Source organism: Triturus cristatus, chromosome 10 (genome assembly GCF_964204655.1).
Source record: "Triturus cristatus chromosome 10, aTriCri1.1, whole genome shotgun sequence".
NCBI lineage: Eukaryota > Metazoa > Chordata > Amphibia > Caudata > Salamandridae > Triturus > Triturus cristatus.
The window spans coordinates 1169278625-1169300659 of NC_140593.1; the positions used below are offsets into that span (position 1 = coordinate 1169278625).

The 22035-nt window shown below is 43.6% G+C and overlaps 1 protein-coding gene across 1 annotated transcript in view; it reads left to right on the forward strand.

The window, feature by feature from the left end:
• Window positions 1-22035, forward strand: part of LOC146796875 (vomeronasal type-2 receptor 26-like) — a 134563-nt gene that overhangs the window by 38876 nt on the left and 73652 nt on the right. The window contains exon 3 of the mRNA XM_085631408.1: window positions 21666-21957. Within this exon, the coding sequence (XP_085487534.1) occupies window positions 21666-21957 (292 nt within the window). The remainder of the gene's footprint in view (window positions 1-21665; window positions 21958-22035) is intronic.

Genomic DNA, 22035 nt, shown 5'->3' on the forward strand with positions numbered 1-22035 from the left:
CTGGACTCTGCCATCTTAGAATCTTGACCTGCCAAGCGGTGCGATTCCAGTCTGGGGCCCTTGGAAGTGGCTATAAAGTGTTTCACCAGTTTACAAAAATAGCCAGTATTTATCTAAGCAAAACAAGACCAAAAAATTAAATCGTAATGCAGTATTTAGAAAATAATATCTGGTCATGCTTGACTGAGAAAAATCCAAAAGTTGTGTACAACTGCGTTGGAGCGCAGGCCGGATACAGGAATCACGCATACCCTTGTAACAGTACCTTGGATGCGTTGGAAATCACAGACAATGTGTGATGCAGAGGAGGTGAGGGGTCGCGGATTTGGTGATGCATTGGTTTCTTAAGGTGGTGCTGGGTTGTTGAGACTTAAACGCTTTGGGGCGATGTGGTGCACTAAAGAAGTGGTGCACCAGTTGCAAGAATTCAGTTCCTGAAGGAGATGCGTGTCGATAATGCGTCGATGTCGAGAGCGCGATGCATCAATTCTTCTGCGTTAATGTCAAACTGCTGGCAGGCGCTGCATCGGTTGGAAGCAATGCGAAGTCAGGACTGCATCAGAGTCAGAACAGTGCATCATAGACTTTAGTGCAGCTGTGTTTGAAACTCACACTGTTGTGGTGCTTCAAAGGTGTTGCAGAAAAATCTGCGCTGTGTTGTAAGTCCCGGTCAATGTGTCATGCACTCAATGTGCTGGCACCACAGCTTCATTGCAGTCAGCGGTGATGCGTCGATTTCGCTGGGATGCACAGCTTCTGAAACACGGTTTGGAGTCAATGCGTTGGTTTCTTGGTTGCAGCACCAAAACTCACTTCCAAGAACCCAGGACTGGATATGGCACCACTTGCCAGAGCAGGACTCACAGCAGAGGAGCCCAAGTGCTGGCAGCAGAATGCAGGTGAAGTCTTTGTTGTCCCTGAGAAACTTTAGAAAGCAGGATACAGAGAGTAAAATCCAGTCCTTTCACTCCCAGGCAAGAAGCAGCAGGCCAACACAGTAAAGCAAGCAGAAAAGTGGTAGTATCTCCTGGTAGCACAATACCTCTTCCCCCTGGTAGAATGTCCTCAGTCCAGAAGTGTTCTGAGTATATAGTGTCAGACCTCCAGTAGTTATACCCATTTTAGCCTTTGAAGTAGGGAGACATCAAAGAAAGGTCTTTCTAGTGCACAAGACCAAGGCCTTCCTGGCCATGGCTCCAGACCCACCATGGGTGGTATGCAGCTCTTTGTGTGGGGATAGGCACAGTCCTATTCATGTGCAAGTTTCAGCTCGTCCCACCTGTCTAGCTCAGGAAAACTCACCAGCCGGTGATGGGCCATCATGATATGCAGGGCACACCACAGCTCTCTTTGTGTGTGCCTGTCCAGATTGAATTCCCAAAGCCCAACTGTCATCCAACCCAGACGTATATTCTAGTGACAGACAAAGGCACAGAATGGTTAAAGTAAGAAAATACTAACTTTCTAAAAGTGGCGTTTTCAGACCCGCAATTTAAAAACCAGCTTCACTAAAAGCTGTGTTTTTAAATTGTGAGTCCAGAGACACCAAACTCCAATTTTTATCTGCTCCCAATTGGAAGATACACTTGCAAGATGTTACAAGGCAACTCCAATGCTAACCTATGGGAAAGATAGGCCTTGCTGTAGTGAAAAACAGATTTAGCAGTTTTTCATTACCAGGACTCACCAGTACATGTCCTACCTTTTAAATACACTGCTCCCTGTCCATGGCTACCTAGGGCCTACCTTAGGGGTACCTTACATGTTATAAAAGGGAAGGTTTGGGCCTGGCGAGTAGGTGATCTTGCCAGGTCGAAATGGCAGTTCAAAATTGCACACACAGGCCTTGCAGTGGCAAGCCTGAAACAGGGTTGAAGAGCTAATCATATGGGTGGCAAAATCAGTGCTACAGGCCCACTAGTAGCATTTGATTTACAGGCCCTGGGCACACACTGTGCATCGTACTAGGGACTTATCAGCAAATCAAATATGCCAATCATGGAGAACCCAATCTTAACATGATTTAGAAGAGAGAGCACATGCACACTAGCACTGATTAGCAGAGGTAAAGTGCCTACAGTCCTAAAGTCAACAAAAAAAAGGTCAGAAAATAGGCAGAGTAAGGCAAAATGTTTGGGGATAACCCTGTAAAAAGGGCCCGTCCAACAAACAACAACACATCACTGTTGCTGTGGAGATCAGGGACATCGAATCAGTGACTGTGTGATTCATCCATTTCCGATGCATCTTCGATTTTGCACAGGTCAGCGCCTATGCATCACCTTCATCTAGTGGTTCAACGAAGACGCATTCCTCTTTGCTTTCAACATCCTGGCTCCATCGAACACGCCACTAAAGCACTTTGCAGAGGGCCAAGGCTGGTCCCTGTATCCAACCTGCACTCATTGCAGTAGGCCTGAACTTTTGGATTGAGCCAGTCTAGTGCAACCAGAGAGCCCTGGTTGGTGCTTTATGCTTTGATGCACTACATTTCAGTTTATTCTTTAAAAATCCATAACACCGGTTAAATTTACTTGATTTTTTTCATGTTGGTCTTGTTTCTTCATTAACATAACCTCAATTTTTCTGACCTGGTGTGGTATCATTTTCTGTAGTGTTTTCACTCTTTTACTGTTTGAAGTGGTGCTTAAATACTTTTGCATATTGCCTCTTAAGTTAAGCCTGACTACTCTGTGTCAAGCTACCGGAGGGTGAGCACAGGTTATTTTAGGTGTGTATCTGACTTACCCTGACTAGGATTGTGCATCCTGCTTGGACAGGGTGCATATCTCTGCCAACCAGAAATCCAGTTTCCAACAGTGTGTGCATGTAAGATGGTTAATTAATATCCAATTTCTTCAACTTTTATATACCCACGGCAAGGAGCATTGTTAGCTATGTTAGTTTAAGGCCCATTTTAAATTATAATCATTTTGTGCCACTTCCATTTTTCTGTTTCGAAGGCCATAGATATTTGATTCTCAATTTCAGCTGATTTTTTTTTTCTCTCTGTCTCTCTCTGCTGCTATGCTGGTAGAACAGGTGGCTGTTAAAGGGGGCGCACACATTTTGGGCACATATTTGTGCTCTTGTTGCTCTGCAATGCTGAATGTATTTGTTGGTAAGGGAAGCAGCAAGAGCTTTAAGACAGGTAGCCATTTTCCATGTGTCCACCATATCTCCACATTCCTTGTCAAGTCCTGTGCCCATCTGCCTTGAAATTAGTATGTGTATGTGTGTGCGTGTATGCATGTGTGTGCGTTTGTGTAAATGCATGAGAGAAGGAGAGCGAGACATTTTATTTTTGTAAGCTTTACCCTGCGTGTGGATCAATCAATCAATCAATCATTTGCAGAGCGCGCTACTCACCCTTGAGGGTCTCAAGGTGCTAAGGGGTGGCGGGGAGCAGCTACTGGTCAAACAGCCAGGTCTTGAGATGTCTCCTGAAGGTCAGCAGGTCCTGGGTCTGATGCAGGTGGACAGGGAGGGTGTTCCATGTCTTGGTAGCGAGGTGGGAGAATGTTCTTCCGCCCGTGGTTGTTCGGCGGATGCGTGGGATGGTGGCGAGTGCGAGTTCGGCGGAGCGAAGCTGGCGGTTCGGGGTGTAGAAGGACAGTCGTTCGTTGCGGGATGCTGGTCCGGCGTTGTGGAGTGCTTTGTGAGCGTGGATGAGGAGCTTGAAGGTGATCCTCTTGTTGACCGGGAGCCAATGCAGATCTCTCAGGTGGGTGGTGATGTGGCTGTGGCAAGGTAGTCCGAGGGTGAGGCGTGCGGAGGCATTTTGTATGCGTTGGAGTCTCTTCTGGAGTGCAGCCGTGGTTCCTGCGTAGAGGTCATTGCCCTAGTCTAGCCTGCTGCTGATGAGTACTGGGTGACTGTTCTTCTGGTTTCGTGGGGATCCATCTGTAGATCTTGCGGAGCATGCAGAGGGTGTTGAAGCAGGAGGAGGACACCATGTTGAATTGCTGGGTCATAGAGAGCTTTGAGTCCAGGATGACCCCCATGTTGCGTGCATGGTTGGTGGGTGTCGGGGCGGCTCCCAGCGGGGCCGGCCACAAGGAGTCGTCCCATTGAGGGGGTGGATCCAAGGATGAGGACCTCTGTCTTGTCCGAGTTCAGTTTCAGCCGGCTAGTCTTCATCCACTCTGCGACGGCCTTTATTCCCTCATGGAGGTTGGATTTGGCGGTGGCCGGGTCCTTGGTGAGGGAGAGGATAAGCAGGGTGTCATCGGCATATGAGACGATGTTGAGGTGGTGTGCTCGGACGATGTTGGTGAGCGATGCCATGTAGATGTTGAAAAGGGTCGGGTTTAGGGATGATCCTAGGGGTACGCTGCAGGTGATCGTGGTGGCTTCGGATCTCAAGGGGGAAGGCAGACTCTCTGCGTTCTGCCGGTGAGGAAGGAGGTGATCCAGTCCAGAGCTTTGTCTCGGATCCCTGCTTTGTGGAGGCGTGTCTGCAGAGTGTGGTGGCAGACGGTGTAGAAGGCAGCCGAGAGGTCCAGGAGGATGAGGGCCGCAGTTTTGCCGCTGTCCAGTATGGTCCTGATGTCGTCAGTGGCAGCGATGAGGGCGGGTCCGGTGCTGTGCTTGGTGCGGAATCCAGATTGGGAGAAGTCCAGGACGTTGTTCTCCTCCAGGAAGTGGGTCAGTTGTCTGTTGGCAGTCTTCTCTATGACTTTTGCCGGGAACGGGAGCAGGGAGATGGGTCGGACGTTCTTGAGGTCCTTTGAGTTCGCCTTCGGTTTCTTGAGAAGGGCGTTGATCTCTGCGTGTTTCCAGCTTTCTGGGAAGGTGGTGGTCTCGAAGGAGCTGTTGATGATCTTTCAGAGTTGGGGTGCGATGATGGAGCTTGCCTTGTTGAAAATGTGGTGGGGCAGGGGTTGGACGGTGAGCCAGAGTGGATGGTGGTCATGATTTTGATGGTGTCTTCGTCATTGACGTTGTGCCAGGATTGTAGAAGGTCGGTGTGCTTGGTGGGTGTAGAGTCGGGGGTGATGGCATCTGTCATCGGTGTCTGGGTGTCGAAGCTGTTGTGGATGTCTGCGATCTTGCGGTGGAAGAAGGTAGCCAGGGAGTCGCAGAGTTCTTGTGATGGCGGTTTGTTATTGGAGCAGGAGCTGGGGATGGCGAGTTTTTTCAGGATAATGAAGAGCTCTTTGCTGTTGTGTGTGTTGTTGTCGATGCGTTCCTTGAAGAAGGTTCTTTTGGTGGATCAGATGAGTTGGTGGTGTTTGCGTCTGGCGTTCATGAGGGCTGCGTGGTTGTCTGGTTTCTGGTCATTGCGCCATTGTTTCTCGAGTCTTCTGCAGGTGTGCTTGGAGTTCTGGAGGTCGGTGTTGAACCAGATGGCACTTGTTTCGGTGCACGTGTTGGAGGGTTCCCTGATCAGGGCGAGGGTGTTGGCGCAGTCATTGATCCATTGCCTGAAGTTGTTGGCTGCTGTGTTGGTCTCGGAGGGCTCGAGTGGATGGTCTCAGGCGAGTGTGGTGGTGAGCTGGTCTTCGGTGACTTTTTTATAGCTGCGGTGTGAGATACGTTGCGGTTGGTTGTGTGCGGTGTGTTTCTCGAAGGAGAAGTGGATGCAGTGGTGGTCGGTCCAGTGGAGTTCGGTGGTGTGGCTGAAGGTGACGTGGTTGCTGGCGGAGATGATGGGATCAAGCATGTGACCGGCAGAGTGGGTGGGTGTCGTGATGAGTTGTTTGAGTCCGAAGTTGGCGACGTTGTCGATCAACATTGTGGAGTTGCTGTCGTTGGCGTTCTCGAGGTAGATGTGTGTGTGATGGGTGAATAATGAGCTTTTTCTACCACTTTTAAACTCCTTATGCTTGGGTCATTGGTTTTATGTTAGGTCCCTTTGAAAACCATGGATTTTTTTGTGCATTTATTTTATTTTATTTTTTGTGCTTTTTTGGGGGGATTGGTGGACCACTGTTTTGACTTTTCATTTCATAAACCTCCTCTTGTATTATAAACATCCTCTTGTACTGCTACCCACATGGGGTCAACCCTTTATCTACATCCAGTGAGAGCCCAACAGTGGCTTGTACAAATCGATACACCCAACTCTCCAGCCTGGCCGAATAGGATTGACTGAATGAACATGGTGAGACCAAAACAAATATGAGGGAGAGAAGCCTAAATGGCAAGGAGCATAATATTGGAGGTCAAACCAAAATAGCTATTGAAATAATTAGCCAAGCAAAACATAGATTCTGGAACATAGCCAGGATTAAGAATAAGCTTAAGGATAAGGATTGGCTAGATAGTATTAAATCATTACACTTGCTGTGTCTCCAGGAGACATTGCATATTCAAGCACCAAATATCCATGGTTTTGTCACAGTTTCAACCCCAGCTACACCCTCAGTATCTGGACGAGCTAAGGGAGGCCTGGCAATTTTCATCTCCATTTCAGCACCAATTGAACTAAATAAATTATGATGGCTTCCCCTATTTCCAACTGGCTCTCTTAGCAATGGAGAAAAAACAAACCCTTATTTTGGTTAATTATTATAATAACATTTTAATGTCACTCCATAAAAGGCTGTGGAGGAGCTAGGAAAGCACTGGCTAACTTTGTAAAGGGGGTGGACCACAAATGCATATGTATCTGGGTTGGGGATTTCAACATTAGTAAGTGCAGTTATTCAGGAATGAGTTTTGTGGCTTTATTGACAGAACTGGGACCAATCAACATCATTTCCCACACGATAGCTATGGGGACAAGCTTAAAGAGCTTTTGTGTAAACATAATCTATATGTTTTACTATCCAGCGAGGAAGAGGGTGAATTATCAAAACCAACCTTCCAAGGTAGAAGCAACTCAACATGTATTGACCACATCATAGTGTCTACAAATGGCCTGTAACACTGTGGGCTACTCCATACAGAATTCACTAGACACAGCGACCATGCCTCCCTGACCCTGCCCATAAGTCTTAAAATAAATCGGCCTGAGGGCAAAATTCTGTTACCAAATATAACTGTAGCAGGGTAAAACAGTATCAGCATTAAATAGACAGGAATAAATGAAGACATCATGCTACAAAAGCTAGTAACAGGTAATAGAGGAAGTTTTGCCATCGGCACTGACATTAATTCCTCTCCTGGCATGGTTGTTGCCGCATTTCATAAATATAACTACAGCAATAGCCTCTAACGTAAGAAAAAATTGCTCTATGAATAAAAGGCAAAACAAGAACTAAATAAGGTCCTACACATAATACCTAGAGATAGGATAGGAATCAAGCGACAAAGACTGATATACAAACAGGCTTTAAAATTAGGGAAGAAAGAGATAAAGGAGGAGGCTTGGCCGAAACTGAATCAGGCCGCCGATACAAGGGATTCCACGCTATTTAGGAAGGTGGTAAATTCAGTGATGTGGAAAGATGAACAAGATGGTATAATTGAATCAGTTATTGCCCCAAATGATTGGCTTACATATTTTAGTGGAATCTTTAACACATCCTCTTATAATGTAGGAGAGTCAGCCCCCATAGCTCCCACACCCTTACAACAGATTGGGCTAGAGGAGGTAATCTTGGCAAATAATTAAATGTAACATGGTAAGGCCCGGGGACCCAATGGGGTTCCGGCCGATGCATACAAAAGATATATTTAGTTATGGGCACCCATTTTAACTCAGGTCTGCAACGCAGCCACAAAAGGCTGCGTGCCCTATGCATGGACCGATAGTATAATTGCACCCATTTTAAAATAAGGCAACAGGGGAGATGCGAAAGGCTACCGTCCCATATCCCTTCGAGATTCATCAGTCAAGATTATGGGGCGAATAGTCCTTGGAAGATTGGAGACATGGGCCTAGTTACATCCTAACAGAATCCCAATTTGGCCTTAGCGGGGAGATGGGGACAGTAGAGCAGTGCATAAATCTGAGCTTAATCATTGGTAAATGCACACTGGCCAAGGAAGAACACAGCCATTTATGATTTGCAGACCTTAGTTCAGCCTTTGATTGTGTAAATCACGCTAAATTTTGGGAAGCAATGTTTGATATGGGCGCCCCAGATGACATTGTGTCATTTGTATTACAACTTTATGCAAGACTGACATCTAGAGTAAGGTATGGGAGGGAATGAGAGTGCACCCCAAGTTTTGAGGTGTCCAGGGGAATAAGTCAGGGCTGTGTTATTGCACCCCTCCTCTTCTCTCTATACATTATTGGGATTGACAAAACCCGCCAAGAATTGAACACTGATGCCCCGAAATTAGGCTCTCGTCCAACCCTGCTGCTCCTGTATGCAGACAACGTATTCCTAATATCTAGAACTGCAAACGGACTACAATAACTGGTAGAAGCTTTTGTCTCCGACATGGAGAAAAAGAGCTAAAATGAAATCTTACTAAAATGTTGTGATATTTTAGCGGACGGGGTAGTACTAAGAAAAAGACTCATACGCTGATAGAAGTCCAAAGTTTCTCTTATCTAGGCATTCTATGCTCCTTTACTAGTATTTGGGGCCCCCATATAGACAAGTTAAACTAAAACTTATCAGAACTATGGAGGTTATTTTCAGATTTTGTGACAAGATAGGCAGTAGACCTCTTCGCATTATGCTCAAACTATATGGCGGTAAATGCCTATCAGTAGCAACCTATGGGTCTGTAGTATGAGGTAACACCAGTGCAAATATATTATCATCCTTTGGAAATTCTTTTTTCTGCCGTTTGCTGGCTGTACTAAGGTCTACATCCGTATATCTCCTACATAAAAAACTGGATGCATCATACGTTGCCGACCTAATACAAGCAAGATGTGTATGCTCTTGGCATAACCTCTGGTGGAAGGAGGAAACAAAGTTCACCAGGGACATAATTAAGGACTGCTTAGCACTAGAACATTTCAATAAAATCCCACGGCTAGCATAAAGGGATAAGATGTTGAAGGAAATAGATAAAGACCTATCAGCGATAACTCCCGCAGGTATTCTGCAATACGGCAAAAAGCGCTAGCAGAGAAGAGAAAAAATCAAGCTTATCAAGATATATGGCTAGTAAAATGCCGTTTGGTCTACCTGAATATCTAGTTAAAGTTACAAATACCCAGGACAGATTTTACCTGACAAGGTTACGTTTGGGCACTGTCCATGAACTGGTGGCTTTTCCAAAGCATTAAAGTTGGCAGAAAATAGTTTACAGATGCCCATGTGATGAGAAAACTACCCAGTGTACGATGTACTTTATGCTGTTCTGCAAATTCTATCGAGATATAAGGAGAATATTTTTAAGGCCATTATTTATGGCAAAGAAACCCTCAATAATGAATTAGTATGCTGAGCTGTTGCTGGATATTTAAGCCTGGCTATAAAAAAAAGGTAATTGCTTGCATTTTTAGATAATCTAGTCGATGAAGCTAATTGAACGATGATTTTGTGCTGATACTAATTTTTAAAATTTAAGGAAAGAAGAGGATTTTTATTAATGAAGTTCTAACTACTAATTGAATGATTTTTAATTTTATATAATTTGTATTCTCTATTTTATGTACTTTTTGGATCTATAGAAGGTTTTATTTTTATATATGATAATTTCTCTTCGTATTTTCTGCACTTTTATGGATCGATAAAAAGATTCCCAATAAAGTTATTATGATGATGAATTTTCATTCATTTAATCATCTTTGGTAGCCTCTTTCATTCTTTTGTATAACTCTCAAATTTCAAGTGCATTTTATTCAAGTGCACAGTTAATTAAAACCATTGCAATAGGTGTATTCATAAAAAATATGTATTTGATTGATATGATTCACCCACAAAAATGATACTTCAACGTGCAAGTGCAAAATAGTAGGGCGTCCTTCCTGGAAGTTAAAAGGCAATTGAAGTGGCTGGGCATATGATATCCCCTCCAATTCCCTGCCAAACTCAAGGTCATGCATTAGGACAAGCCTCATTTTTGCATATCCCTGGAGGAAACCTCAGCCGGCTCGAACACAGAGACCCGAGGCCCTCATTCAAGCGCTACTACGATACAGATGGCTGGCAGGTTGCAAGAGGCAGGTGCCGACCTACCAAGAAAGTGACAAAAGACCTGTAAAAAGCGCAGGCTGCAAAGGAAAGGGCTCAGCTGGTGGTAGTGGTGGAACAACACAGCACACCGATTCCCACCTCTCTAGAAGAGGTGAGCGCGGGAGAGGAAATGATGGAACCCTCAAAGACCGATCAGGCAATAGGGAACGTCTAGCTTTGAGGGAGGGGGCCTGACCTCACATCGATGATTGCAGATGAAGTGATCTAGATCAACAACACAGGGAAATTCACTGCCACCCGAGAGATGTTGTTCAGTACTCTCATTTAGATCCCAGGCCCACAGTGTCCACACTTAGGCAGCCAACACACTTTCACTGCTTCATACCTGATACTGGGGGCCTTCATCACTGAGAAGAGTACTATTACTTCTTATGCTTCCTCCCAACTTTGATGTCACTGGATGCTCACCCCCCCCCCCATCAACGCTGTTGGGAACTACAACTGAAAGCATTAAAGTACCTCACGGCCAAGTGCCCATTAGCGCCTTGGCCTGGAAAGAGGAATTGGAGGATTGATTATGTACTACATTTCTTCTTTTCTTTTCAGTTTTACTACTGACAGCAGTTACTCCTGGGTTCCTTTTGAGGGGGACAGATTGGTAAGAGGTAGCGGGTTAGGGCACACATGGTGTACTGGGTTAGGGTAATAATTGTGTATATTATTGATATACTATCCACGGCTGATGGAGTAAGTTATAACATTTTGACCTGGAATGGTCATGGAATGGCTGGCCATATCAAGTGCTACAGAGACCACCAATATGTGAGCCACCACAATATCCACATTGCAAATTTGCAGGAGACACACCTCTACTTATGTTTATAACAGAGGGTTTGCAAGAATTTGAGGGGCACAGCAGTAGGCACCACATACTCAAGATATGCCAGGGTGTGCTCTGATATGGATTGCCCCAGGAGTACCTTTCTTGATACATCCTTGTGGGGAAGATACATGGTGGTCGAGGGAATGCTAGATGGGGCTTCCCTGTAGATACTGGTATTCTATGCACCAAACATGAATCAGGCAGGCTTCTTGGATACACTCACACCCTTCCTACTTCATAATTTGCTTGCATCATTCATTTGGGAGGGGGCTACAACTGCATGCCCAACATTCCCCTTGATAGAACGCACAAACCAGTGGTCAGTGCTTAATTGTTACAGCTCACAATAGACCTCCAAAAATAGAAGTTCCTGATATATGGTGGCTCATGCATCCTGAGTCAAGGGAATATTCGTCCTTCTCAGGACTGTATGATTTGCAGACTAGAATTTACCACATTTACTGCAGTGCTTGGGCGGTGGCACTTGCTTGTCCCTCTCTGGTGTCTTACCGAGGAGGCTCTCTGTGATGGGACATTCCATGCCTTTCTCACTTAACAAATTGGCCAATAGTTCCAAGACAATGAGGGAATTCCCACTGATGAGCTTGTCATTAAATAAATATATAGGAACATGCTTATGCTACGTAGGGAATTACAAGTGCTCAAGACTGACCTGCACTCCCTGGAAAAAGAAGCGATTATTGATCCTGCCACCGCTGCCCCCTAACAAAGGCACTGTTGTGTTTCGATTTAGATGGCCATACATAGGTTTTCCTAAATCATGTCCTTATATAGGCACAATTTGCATTGCCCTTATTTAGGCATAGAATCCCATGGCAAACCAAGGCTCGGCTACACAGCTCCATACAGCTCGCCACGGCAAGTTCAGAAGAATTCGAGTCCCCGCCTGATGCACTGACCAGACGCTGTCATCCTTGCACACAGAGAATCCAGCTTCCAGTGTTCTGACTCCCTTCGCGGGGTGTTAGAGTTTGAGACCCGGAAACAGATTCCCACCTCTCTCATTCTAAGGTATGGAGCTGACTAGAACCTAGAGGGACTCTTGGCATATAAACTTGGTATATGCAATACTATAAGCATACAGCACCTACTTCTTACCTTGCGCTACACTTAGGTTAGGTACACTGGGGTAGAACGATTTAGAAGTATCAAAGGAGTATCCACGTTTTAGCCAATGTTATTTATGTATATGTATATGAATATATGTCATAGCTAGAAGACAATGCTATTGCAGTATTATTTCTTCTTGGTGCTTGTGCGTCTTGCGATTGTAACAGCTCATATCTCTTACATGAGAAACAAGACTGTTCAATAAATCCTTTTATTGAAACGCCCGTCTATCTATTTCTGTGTAACTCTGAAGAAACTAAGCATGCACGATTGACTGAGTGAAACTGTTATCTGTTGTTTCCACGATTCTGAGACATTTTTCGATTCGAGAGGAAACAAAGTTGTCATGTTTATGCGGTTGCCAGAAACTACTCCCTTCTTGTTTATTCAAGGAGTTTCTAGTGGCCTCTGATTTAGCTGGCACACAAAGTATTTAAGTTTAATGTACTCGATAGAGGCATACTGACCTCAGTCCTATGCCACAACTATAGTGTATATTATTTCAATGCGCAGAGCCTATAGGGAAATAGGAACTACACTACAGCACAACTACCCTCATAAAATAGGCACTTTAAACTATAGGTACTATGTGGCCAATGAGCATGCGGAGGGGGACAAAGAAGGAACACTCCTCATCTGGCTACACCACTCCAAGACTCCAGGAGTACTGGTCACAGCAATAGGGACTCAGCGGGGATATATAGTTAACACTCAAGAGGTGGTTAATTTCATGTTACAGACCTAGTATAGCGAGATCTATGTAGCCCCCAGAAACAAGCATTTGCACGTTCTGAAGGGGCAGCGGAATGACTTGAACCTCCTGAGGCTGCAGGCAGCCCAACAAGCAGAACTAAACCCTGGAAGAGGTGGCTCTGGGTAATAAATGGCACATGCAAGACCCATGTGTATGGATGATCAGTGGACCTGTACACCACAAATGCCCAACAATTAGACCCCAGCATGATATGATGCAGGTGTTCGAGGTAGCCCACACTACCGGGAAGCTATGGGACTCAATGAAGGAAGCAGCGCTGGTAGTCCTACCCACATCTGATAGAGACCCATTGCACGTAGGATCATATCGCCTACTGTCACTATTGAACACTGTCTATAAAATATTGGAAAAACCGTTAGCAAACTAACTAGTCTCCATCGCACAGACACTGATTGAGCCGGATCAGAATGGATTTATCCAGAGGAGTAACAGCTTTCTAAACCTGCATTGCCTATTCATGGTAATGGAATAGGCACCCGCCTCTGATACCGACCCCTAGATAGCCTAACTTGACATTGAGAAGGCATTTATTCCTGTGGGATGTGCCTACGTATTTGAGATGCTCCGCAGAATGGGGACAGGACCAAGGTTCCTCGCCTGAATAAAATTACTTTAAACTTTCCCAACCGCCCGAGTGAAAACAGGCAGAAGAGTCTATACACATAGAACAGGGCTCGAGGCAGAGTTGCCCTCAGTCTCCAATAATATTTGCCCTTGCAATGGAACCCCTGGTTGGTGCACTGTGTGCAAAAGGCCCAGACTAGGGGATTTAGAATTATATGCAGATGATGCCTTATTATATCTTAGAAAAGAGGAGCAAATCATACAACACTTAATTGACATAGTTTGGCAGGGCTACAGGGTTCAAAGTAAACTGGGACAACTAATGTCTTTGCCCCCTATCAACGTTGTCTAATACACAAAGAACGATGCTACCTAACACCACTCTACCCTAGAGATTTGATACAATTAAATATTTAGGGGTCCTCGTGTATCACAATGAGAGTCAGAGCGTCCATCTGTTTTGGACTGGCCTACCAATGTCACCTATGGGACATATTGTGATATCGAAGATGCTGATACTCCCATAGATATTATACATTTTTCTGGTATCCCAGTGCTGCTGACTAAAGGCTTTTTTAGGGAATTTCGTTTATTACTGATAGCTTAACCGTGGGGCTCAGGTAGGCGCAGAAAACAATTCTCTTCAAATGGTATGCCACACTCCTAGAAGGTGGCCTTGGGGCCCTGAAATATGAATGTTAGTATGCAGCAGACACGTTGTCAGGGGGCGAGAGCACATTGGAATTGGGGAAATGGTTTGAGGGCGCAAAGCCCAGCAGCGTTCTGGATTGTTTGATGGGATTGTCCGTGGTGGTACCCATGAGGGGAGGAAAGATCTGTATGAGGTCTGTGAGGAGATACTGGGGTGTTTATATGACCGCCCACAGGGGGCAGACCCCTTATACACCTGAACACCCACTTTTTGCTTGCCAGGCAGCACCGTCCTTCGATAATCACATGATATGCCTTCCTGGACAGAAGCAGGTCTTCACACAAATGGGGTGAACTCTATTTTGATAAGATGTATTGCCCCTTCAAAGACCTGGTAGATGATAATAGCTTGCGACTGGGGGCATTACTCCTTTACTCTGCTATTACACACCAACTCCGCCTGAAATTGAATAGAAACACACAGCACCCCTGAGACTTCCCACCTCCAGCAGCTCCTGCTTACAAATGGGCGGACTGGACACCCGCCCAGTGACAGGCTTGTAAACTACCTTACCACAGGACAGTGAGAAACCCCTTAAAGCATTTTTAGACACACTGGGAGGCTACATTGGGGCAGGACTTCTCTGGCACTAAATGGGAGCAATGTCTGTGTATGATCAAACACATCTCTATTAACTCACGACTGAAATATGTGCAGTTCAATTACATGTACCCTACCTACTTAACTCCTGAACAGGTGGCCCTTATAATCCCGGCCCCCTGATATACCACCATAAAAAATTGTTGTCCAGAGATTTTCATTATTGATTTGTATTTTTGGATCATTAGAGAAGTAATTTAGCTTTGGTAGATGTGAGAGGGATGGGCGGACAAAGACTCGAGGAGGTCTTATGCGTGAATCAATGATGGTGTAATTTATTAAGGTTTAACAAAAAGATATAATAATGGCAATAATGGTAGTCAGGGTTGGTGGATGGTTTTCTTTCTTCACTCTTCCTGTCTTCCAGTCCTTCCGTTGGGCTCTTTCCCTCCAGGTGAGTGGTGGTAGTGTCCCCCGAGTACCGAGAGAAAAAAAAGAAAAGAAGAGAGGGTTTGCGGTGAGTATTTGGGTTCTTCAGATGCCCACATGAAAGAGGGTAGACCGCCACCAAGAGAAAAGGGGTTGAAACACCCTAGTGTACACACTGGTTGAACGTGCGGGGTTAAAACAGGATGGGGAACTCCCCTTCATACTCTAGATACGCAAAACTTGCTCATCTAAAGCTCCGCTAGCCGCTTCTGTACTGGCCACGGCGTTGGAACAGGGTTTCTTGGCGTAAGGGACAAAAAAAAAACAAAGAACAACACTTCCCCAGTACGCCCGGACCTGTCTTGTCCCAAATCGGGCAGTAGTTTGTTTTTGTCGGTTTTTTATGCACTTCAAAATGCGTGCTTGCTCTGGCGTCCCTTACGTTTATGCCTTCCCTCTTCCCTTCCCTTCGTATGGTGTTTCAATGAGGACAAGCAACAAATACCCAAAAGAAAAAAGAAAACAACGGGGGGGAACCAACAAACACAATCCCTTCTTTCGCTGCCCTCCCTGCCCCTATCCCCGGTTCACATACCGCGGAAGCCGTAACTCTCCAGAGTTACGGCGGCGTGCAGGGGTCCTCAGGGGGCGTCCACCAGTCCTCCGTCCAGGTGTCTGGTTCCGTTTCTTCTTCCTCCGCGTTGTTGGGGTTTCGTCTGTCAGTCCTCCGCTCCTCTTTGTGACGCTCCTCTTCTCCTCCCAAGGTTCTGTCCTCTACTTCCTGCTTCCGGATTTCTTCCTCCTCGTCATGGTCTGGCATCTGCTTTTTAGGGACTTGACACGCCTCTCGGGCCTCTCCTGATTGGTCCTCCTCCTTTCCGGGCCGTTCCTCTTCCTGTTTGTAAGAGGAATCGGGGTTAGTTAACCCTTGGATGTCTAAAGATGTCGGATCGGCTTGTCTATGGTATTCTGGGACAGCGAGGTCAGTGACTTCGCTAGGGACGACTGCGGGCTCCTCCTCACAGTAGACATTGGCGATCCGGGCCAACATTTTCTGGGTGATTTTTTTAAAAACGGCAGATGTGTTGCAGTGATGATGTATTATTTCAGGAACCATGAGCCCTATATACTTCATTTTAGTGTCAAAACATGGTTTTGGGAGTCAAAAAGTCTTATAGAGACAGAAAATATCTCCTCAGAGCAACCCCTCTGCCATTCTGCGAAATGGTGGCTATGATAAAGGAAGAAGAGACATATATACAAAATGAAACAAATGATAATCGTTTTAAACCCTTTATGTATACCCCAAACTATGTTTATTATCTGAATATGAAAAAGATAATGTTTATCACCCCTATTTAGACACATTTTCATTGCTCACTTTATTTCTTTGTTTCTGCAATCACTTGTGGTACATTTGCAGAATGTTGAACATTTGAGAAGAGCATATCGACAGGGACATGTTTTTGTAGCACAGGTTTTGTAAGTTTATGTACGTGTAAGTTCTGTGGGTAGAGGCTCGAGAAATTTCTACGGTTTTAGCACATAATCAATATCTTCCCAAACAAATTCACATGGATCTTTCCCCACATATGCTTGATCAAAAACATTTACACATTTTAGGATGAAGTAGAACGCTCTTTTAATGTGTCCATGCACAGAATATGACATCTGTGGAAGGTTACTTACCTGTACTGATCTCTTGAACTCACACTACCAAAGATCGTCAAATGTGTGACCTAATTTTCCACGCAAGCACATTTTTCTACATCTTTAAAGTGACATTCTTCTTCTGTGTCAGCAAATCCTTTCAAAAACTTCACAGATTCAGTAGTTAAAGCTCCAAGCCGTGTTCCAATGTTGCTAATTGTGTCATCACCCGTAAGAATTTGTACCTTGATAAGAACACTAGGAATCTCTGGGTCAAGTTTCTTGTACAGAATATGAAGCAGGATTAAGTGCCTTTTGACAATCCTTGACTTATGAACATTGCAAAAATAATAATAACATCTGTGTCATTTGACAGTACATTGACATGATTGGAATCATTTCAAACCACCCACTCAACACGTGGCACAACACAAAGGTCATCTTTCTCCAATGTTCAGTTAAGAAAAAGCCTTTTGCTTCCTGTGACATGAAGGGCCCTCCACTTCCCGGATCTCATTAGAGCCTGTAAACAGACAGCTTTAATGGGCTGTTTGTGGAAGACATGAATTTTGAGGATGATTACATTGTACCATTTGTGTCACCTTTGATTATGGTGCTCAAGTAGTTCTTTAGTTATACTAGATAAGTAACATGGCATGTTGCTGATAATTGTGAGTTAGTGTGTGTTCTTAAATGTATTTTATTTACTAGCTTACAGCTTTTTTTCTTGTGTCCATGCCAGGCTACGGATAGTCAATACTCACCCTTGGAAGTTTCTACGCTTCATTTTTCTATCTTGCTAACATGTTATCAACTTTCTGTTTACCAAAGCATCCACCTAAGATTTGTAATAGCTGGGATAAGAAAATGACCTATTGTGAAATGTAAACATTTTGCAATATTTTGTTGTTTCTGCCTTTTATTTCTACCCCTCTCAATGAAAATGACATCTTCTGACTCAATTTTAAGACATCGGTCATCGAGGTTACAGTTTAACTTCACTAGTGCAATCAGTTCAACAAAGGCGACTGACTCCCAGCTTCCATAAGAGGTTGCTGCATTATGGTGTTTTCGTTCAAGGCGAGTTTGGAACACATGCCCAACTATTAGCAAACACTTTCCTTTACAAAAGCCAACCTATATGTTTTGTCATTTCATGATTAAAAAACATAAGACCTATTGGCATTGCCGATGTTTGGTATTTAGTGTTTCTAAATGTACAACTGCTTACTTCCTAGACACCAGTCATGAGAAATGTGTTGCATTCACTGGGCAACAGAGGCTAGGAATCTTTATGAGCACCCATAATAAACAAGCTGTTTCCAAACTGAGCCAGAAAAAAACCCGAAGTACCCTTAACGCATCTTTACCTGGTATAGTGTTGTGGCTTTTTCACAGCTAAAAGGTAATATTAAGGGTAGATTTCCAAATATTATGCGCAGGGTTAGCGTCACAAAAATGACTCTAACCAGCACAATTTGTTTTTTCCTAATTTGCTCTGAAGTGCAAAACTTGTTAGTGCTGGAAAGTACCCTAAATGTAACACAAAGCAGCATTACATGTTGTGGTATTTGGGCATTTCCATGCAACTACCCATGCCCTTTGACACAAAACCCTATATACACACAATAGTAGACAAGGTTTAGCACCAAAGGTTAATACCATTTGAAAGGAGGAGTTAAAAGCAGATATGTTTTTAATCCTCCTTTCTATTCCGACTTTCCAAGCGTGCTGCACTGTGCAGTACATATGCAAAGTAGGGAAAGATTTATAGTGTGTCTACTTATAGTATTTTGTACTGGAAGGGCACGCTTTCTGTACAAAACCTATGGTGGACTCAGGCACACAGCCAAGCACTATGGTGCTAAGGTGTGTGCCTGGCGCACAAAAGCTAAAATCTGTGCCGGCGCTAGTAAGAGGGGAGGAGAGAGCCATATCTTTGTAGACATTGTGCTTTCCTGCTTCCTCCCTGTCGTGCAACGCAGCACAGCAATTTTGGCTTCTGCGCAGCATTCCGTGAAAATCTGGGCCTAAGTCTCTGGAAACTAGGCCTTAACTGCAATTAGAAACCTGATTGAAAGGTATGTTATGCACACCTGACCAAGAAATAGATTTCAATTGGTGGAGGGTACACTGTTCAAATGTAATATTAGATAGGATATAATTTTTTTTTAATTTGTTTATTGGAATTTTTTCCAAGTTCCAATAATCACATACTTCAATGTGCCAATTGGGTTATACAAGTTTGGCATTGGTGCATATCTCAGATTTCAATTAGAACCAAAAAACAAGAAAAGAAAACAACCAGAACTGGTCAGCATGATACAATCCAGGTAGCGATACAGCACTATACAAGTAACAGTATAAGATTGCACAGCTATGGAGAGGTCCAACAATATGATGAACAATAACACTAGATGTTCCCCTACATCATTATTGATATACCCTTCGAGACATCCCATGTTCCCTATGTGTCAGGATCTCCTCCAAGCTTCTCCAACACATTCCACGGGGCCTATTCTGATCCAGTAGAGTCTTATACACCTGATCATACTCTCCCGCTTGCGCTGCGTGTCCGGTGACAAAGGCTAGTGTGTTTCCGAGTTACACTATATCAGAACAGGGGAGCAACACCCAAGCCGGCACGCTGAATGTCTATGAGTGTTCCACTTCTCCCCTCTTTGGATAGATAGGATAACTTAGTAGTTGATAACAGTAAGTACTATTTCAATCTTCACTTATAGTGTTCAAATGTATTTTTGTGTTTTTTTTCTTTTTTCCATCCCACTAGTTCCATGATAAAATATAAACTGGTAACAGGATATTAGGCCAAGTAAACATGACAGTGCTATTTATTGAGTCACTTTATTGTATCTTATTTGGTTTCTTTCAATATTTACTATTTATTTAAAATATGAAAAACATACAGCTAAAAAATGGAGACCTTCAGGCCTATATCAAGGTTGATATAAAGTTTGCAAAAGAGAACTTAACTAACTTACTAAGCATTTATGGGTAAACATTGGGAATATACAAATATATATTTATAATTAAAACCCAATTGATCCTCAGTGTTAATGGTTTTCAAACAATGCAAGGAAAGTCTGCGTAAAGCTGTAAAACCCTCGGAAAAAACAATATTTATCTCAAATAGTCCTCTTAAGGGGACTGGAACCAATTGGAAGACTGTGAAAAAGGTGGAATAGATGGACCAGTGGGGGAGGTTTGCCCAAGTGGAAAATATCTTATGACATAGACGTTTGTTTTTGTCCTTGTTCACACTAGTTTGAGATGAACTGTCAGTTTGCATAGACATTGGATTGATGCAATGTTCACACTTGCAAGGTGATGTCTCTATGATAAAGACAGGCTAGCAGACAGTCAGGTCTTTGGCATATTCTATTGTGGTCTTGGAGCTAGATCTCATTGACCAATGACATTAAACCAAGTTAAACCCTAACATGACTGAACCTAGCAAATCTGTTAAAATTCTTTGTAGAATCTGAAATCCTGTTTTTCTCTGACCAATCTCCAAATTAGAAGTAAAAGAGGCATAGTCTAGCTCATCAGTTATGAATTTTCTTAATTGATCTTGTTAAGGTCAAGTCAAGTCAAGTCAAATTGCTTTATTTCGATAAAAAATATCATCCAAGCATCCGACAATCCTTTATAACAAATAGAGTTTTTGCAAATAAATGTTATCATAAAAAACGATAACTGGTACATGGTGTCTACTCGGCCAGAACACGATAACACATTGTTATATCACTTAAAAACAATTATTGCCAAGACTATGTAGCACAGATCCGAGAGATTCGATAATAAAATATTTCATTTTGAATAAAATATATGGTTAAAACAATGGTACCCAATATAACTTATATAAGTGACAGTGCATAAGAATTTTTTTGTGCAATGTTTTGTCGATCACTTGTGCTCAGATATATTCTCCATGGGGCCTATGGTATAAGATTAAGTTGCCCTTCGCAAGATCTTGTTTAGGTTCATAGAGGGTGTTCAACTGAAGACTCATAATGCCCATGTGAAATGGTTATCCAAGCTATTAATCACGATATCTAGATGGACCTCTTCTACCCAACAGAAGGATGATCACCCTCAAATGATGCTCTCACTCTGCATATGTTGCTGGATTCCTGCTTCTTACTTCTAAGTTACTGTGAATGCACTTCTAATTCCCTGTAATTGTGTTTTAAGGCATTACCTTACTCCGAGGGTTTCCTCTGAACTGCAGGAAATGTTCTTTAAATAAATATAAACACATATAACTTGCATGCAATGTTTACCTAATAACTCCCTTGGGGGCTGATTTAATTATTGGCAGATGGAGTAATTACTGTCGCCATGGCAAAGTACTTTATTCCTGCTATGGTGAGGGTACTCGGCCAGCCATATTTAGAGATGTCTGATGACCCTGTCAACAGATCCAGCATTGTAAGTTTGACAGATGGTTCTTTCAACATGACTGAGCCATACATCAAACTTACAACTTTTTTTATTTTCAAAAAGAAAATTCCAAACTGGGATTTTCTATTTTTAAAAAAAAGAACAATAACCCCCTTGCCATGGGAGCACATTTTTCCACAGTGTGAGGGTCAATTAAATGTTTTCACTGACCCTTTTCACCAAGTTGTGTGCATCAAATTGAAATGCAGTTAGCGGACACATGGCCAAACCTCCGGCAGCCCTTATCTTATCAGGCCCTTGGAGGTGTGTGTATAGGCAGCGGAGATGGAGTAGACTCCGCCCAACTCTAAACGAGGTAAGCCGACCTTCAGGTTGGTGGAAAGGGTACTCCGTTGCAATTTCAGATGAACCTTTCCAGCAACATTTAAATCAGCCCCTTAGATGTTTGGAAAATGTAATTGAATTCCTTGATAATCAGAGGGTTGCTTTGTCAGTACGTGACAATTGATCGCAAAGTAAAATCTATAATTGAGTTTTCATATGTTTCTTTGCCATCACCAGGATTTATACCGAGTTTTATCAAAGTGTCCTTGCCATGGTGTTTGCTATCAGTGAAATCAATAGAAGTCCTGATCTCCTATCCAACATTACCTTGGGATTTCAAATTTATGACTCATGTTCCTCTGAGGTGGTTGCCATTGGGAGCACTTTGCAGGAGCTCTCAGGAGGGAAAGAGACAATCCCAAACTACAGCTGTCGTTTGATACCCAAGCTGGCTGGCTTCCTTGGAGATGGTCTGACATCAGGCGCTCTGCCTATGGCGAGGATACTCTCTGTTAGCAGGTTCCCTCAGGTATGCTGTGGTCCTATTATGTCCAAAATACACTTACTTTTGTGTAACCCTCAGTGGAACAGATTTCTATGTTCATTT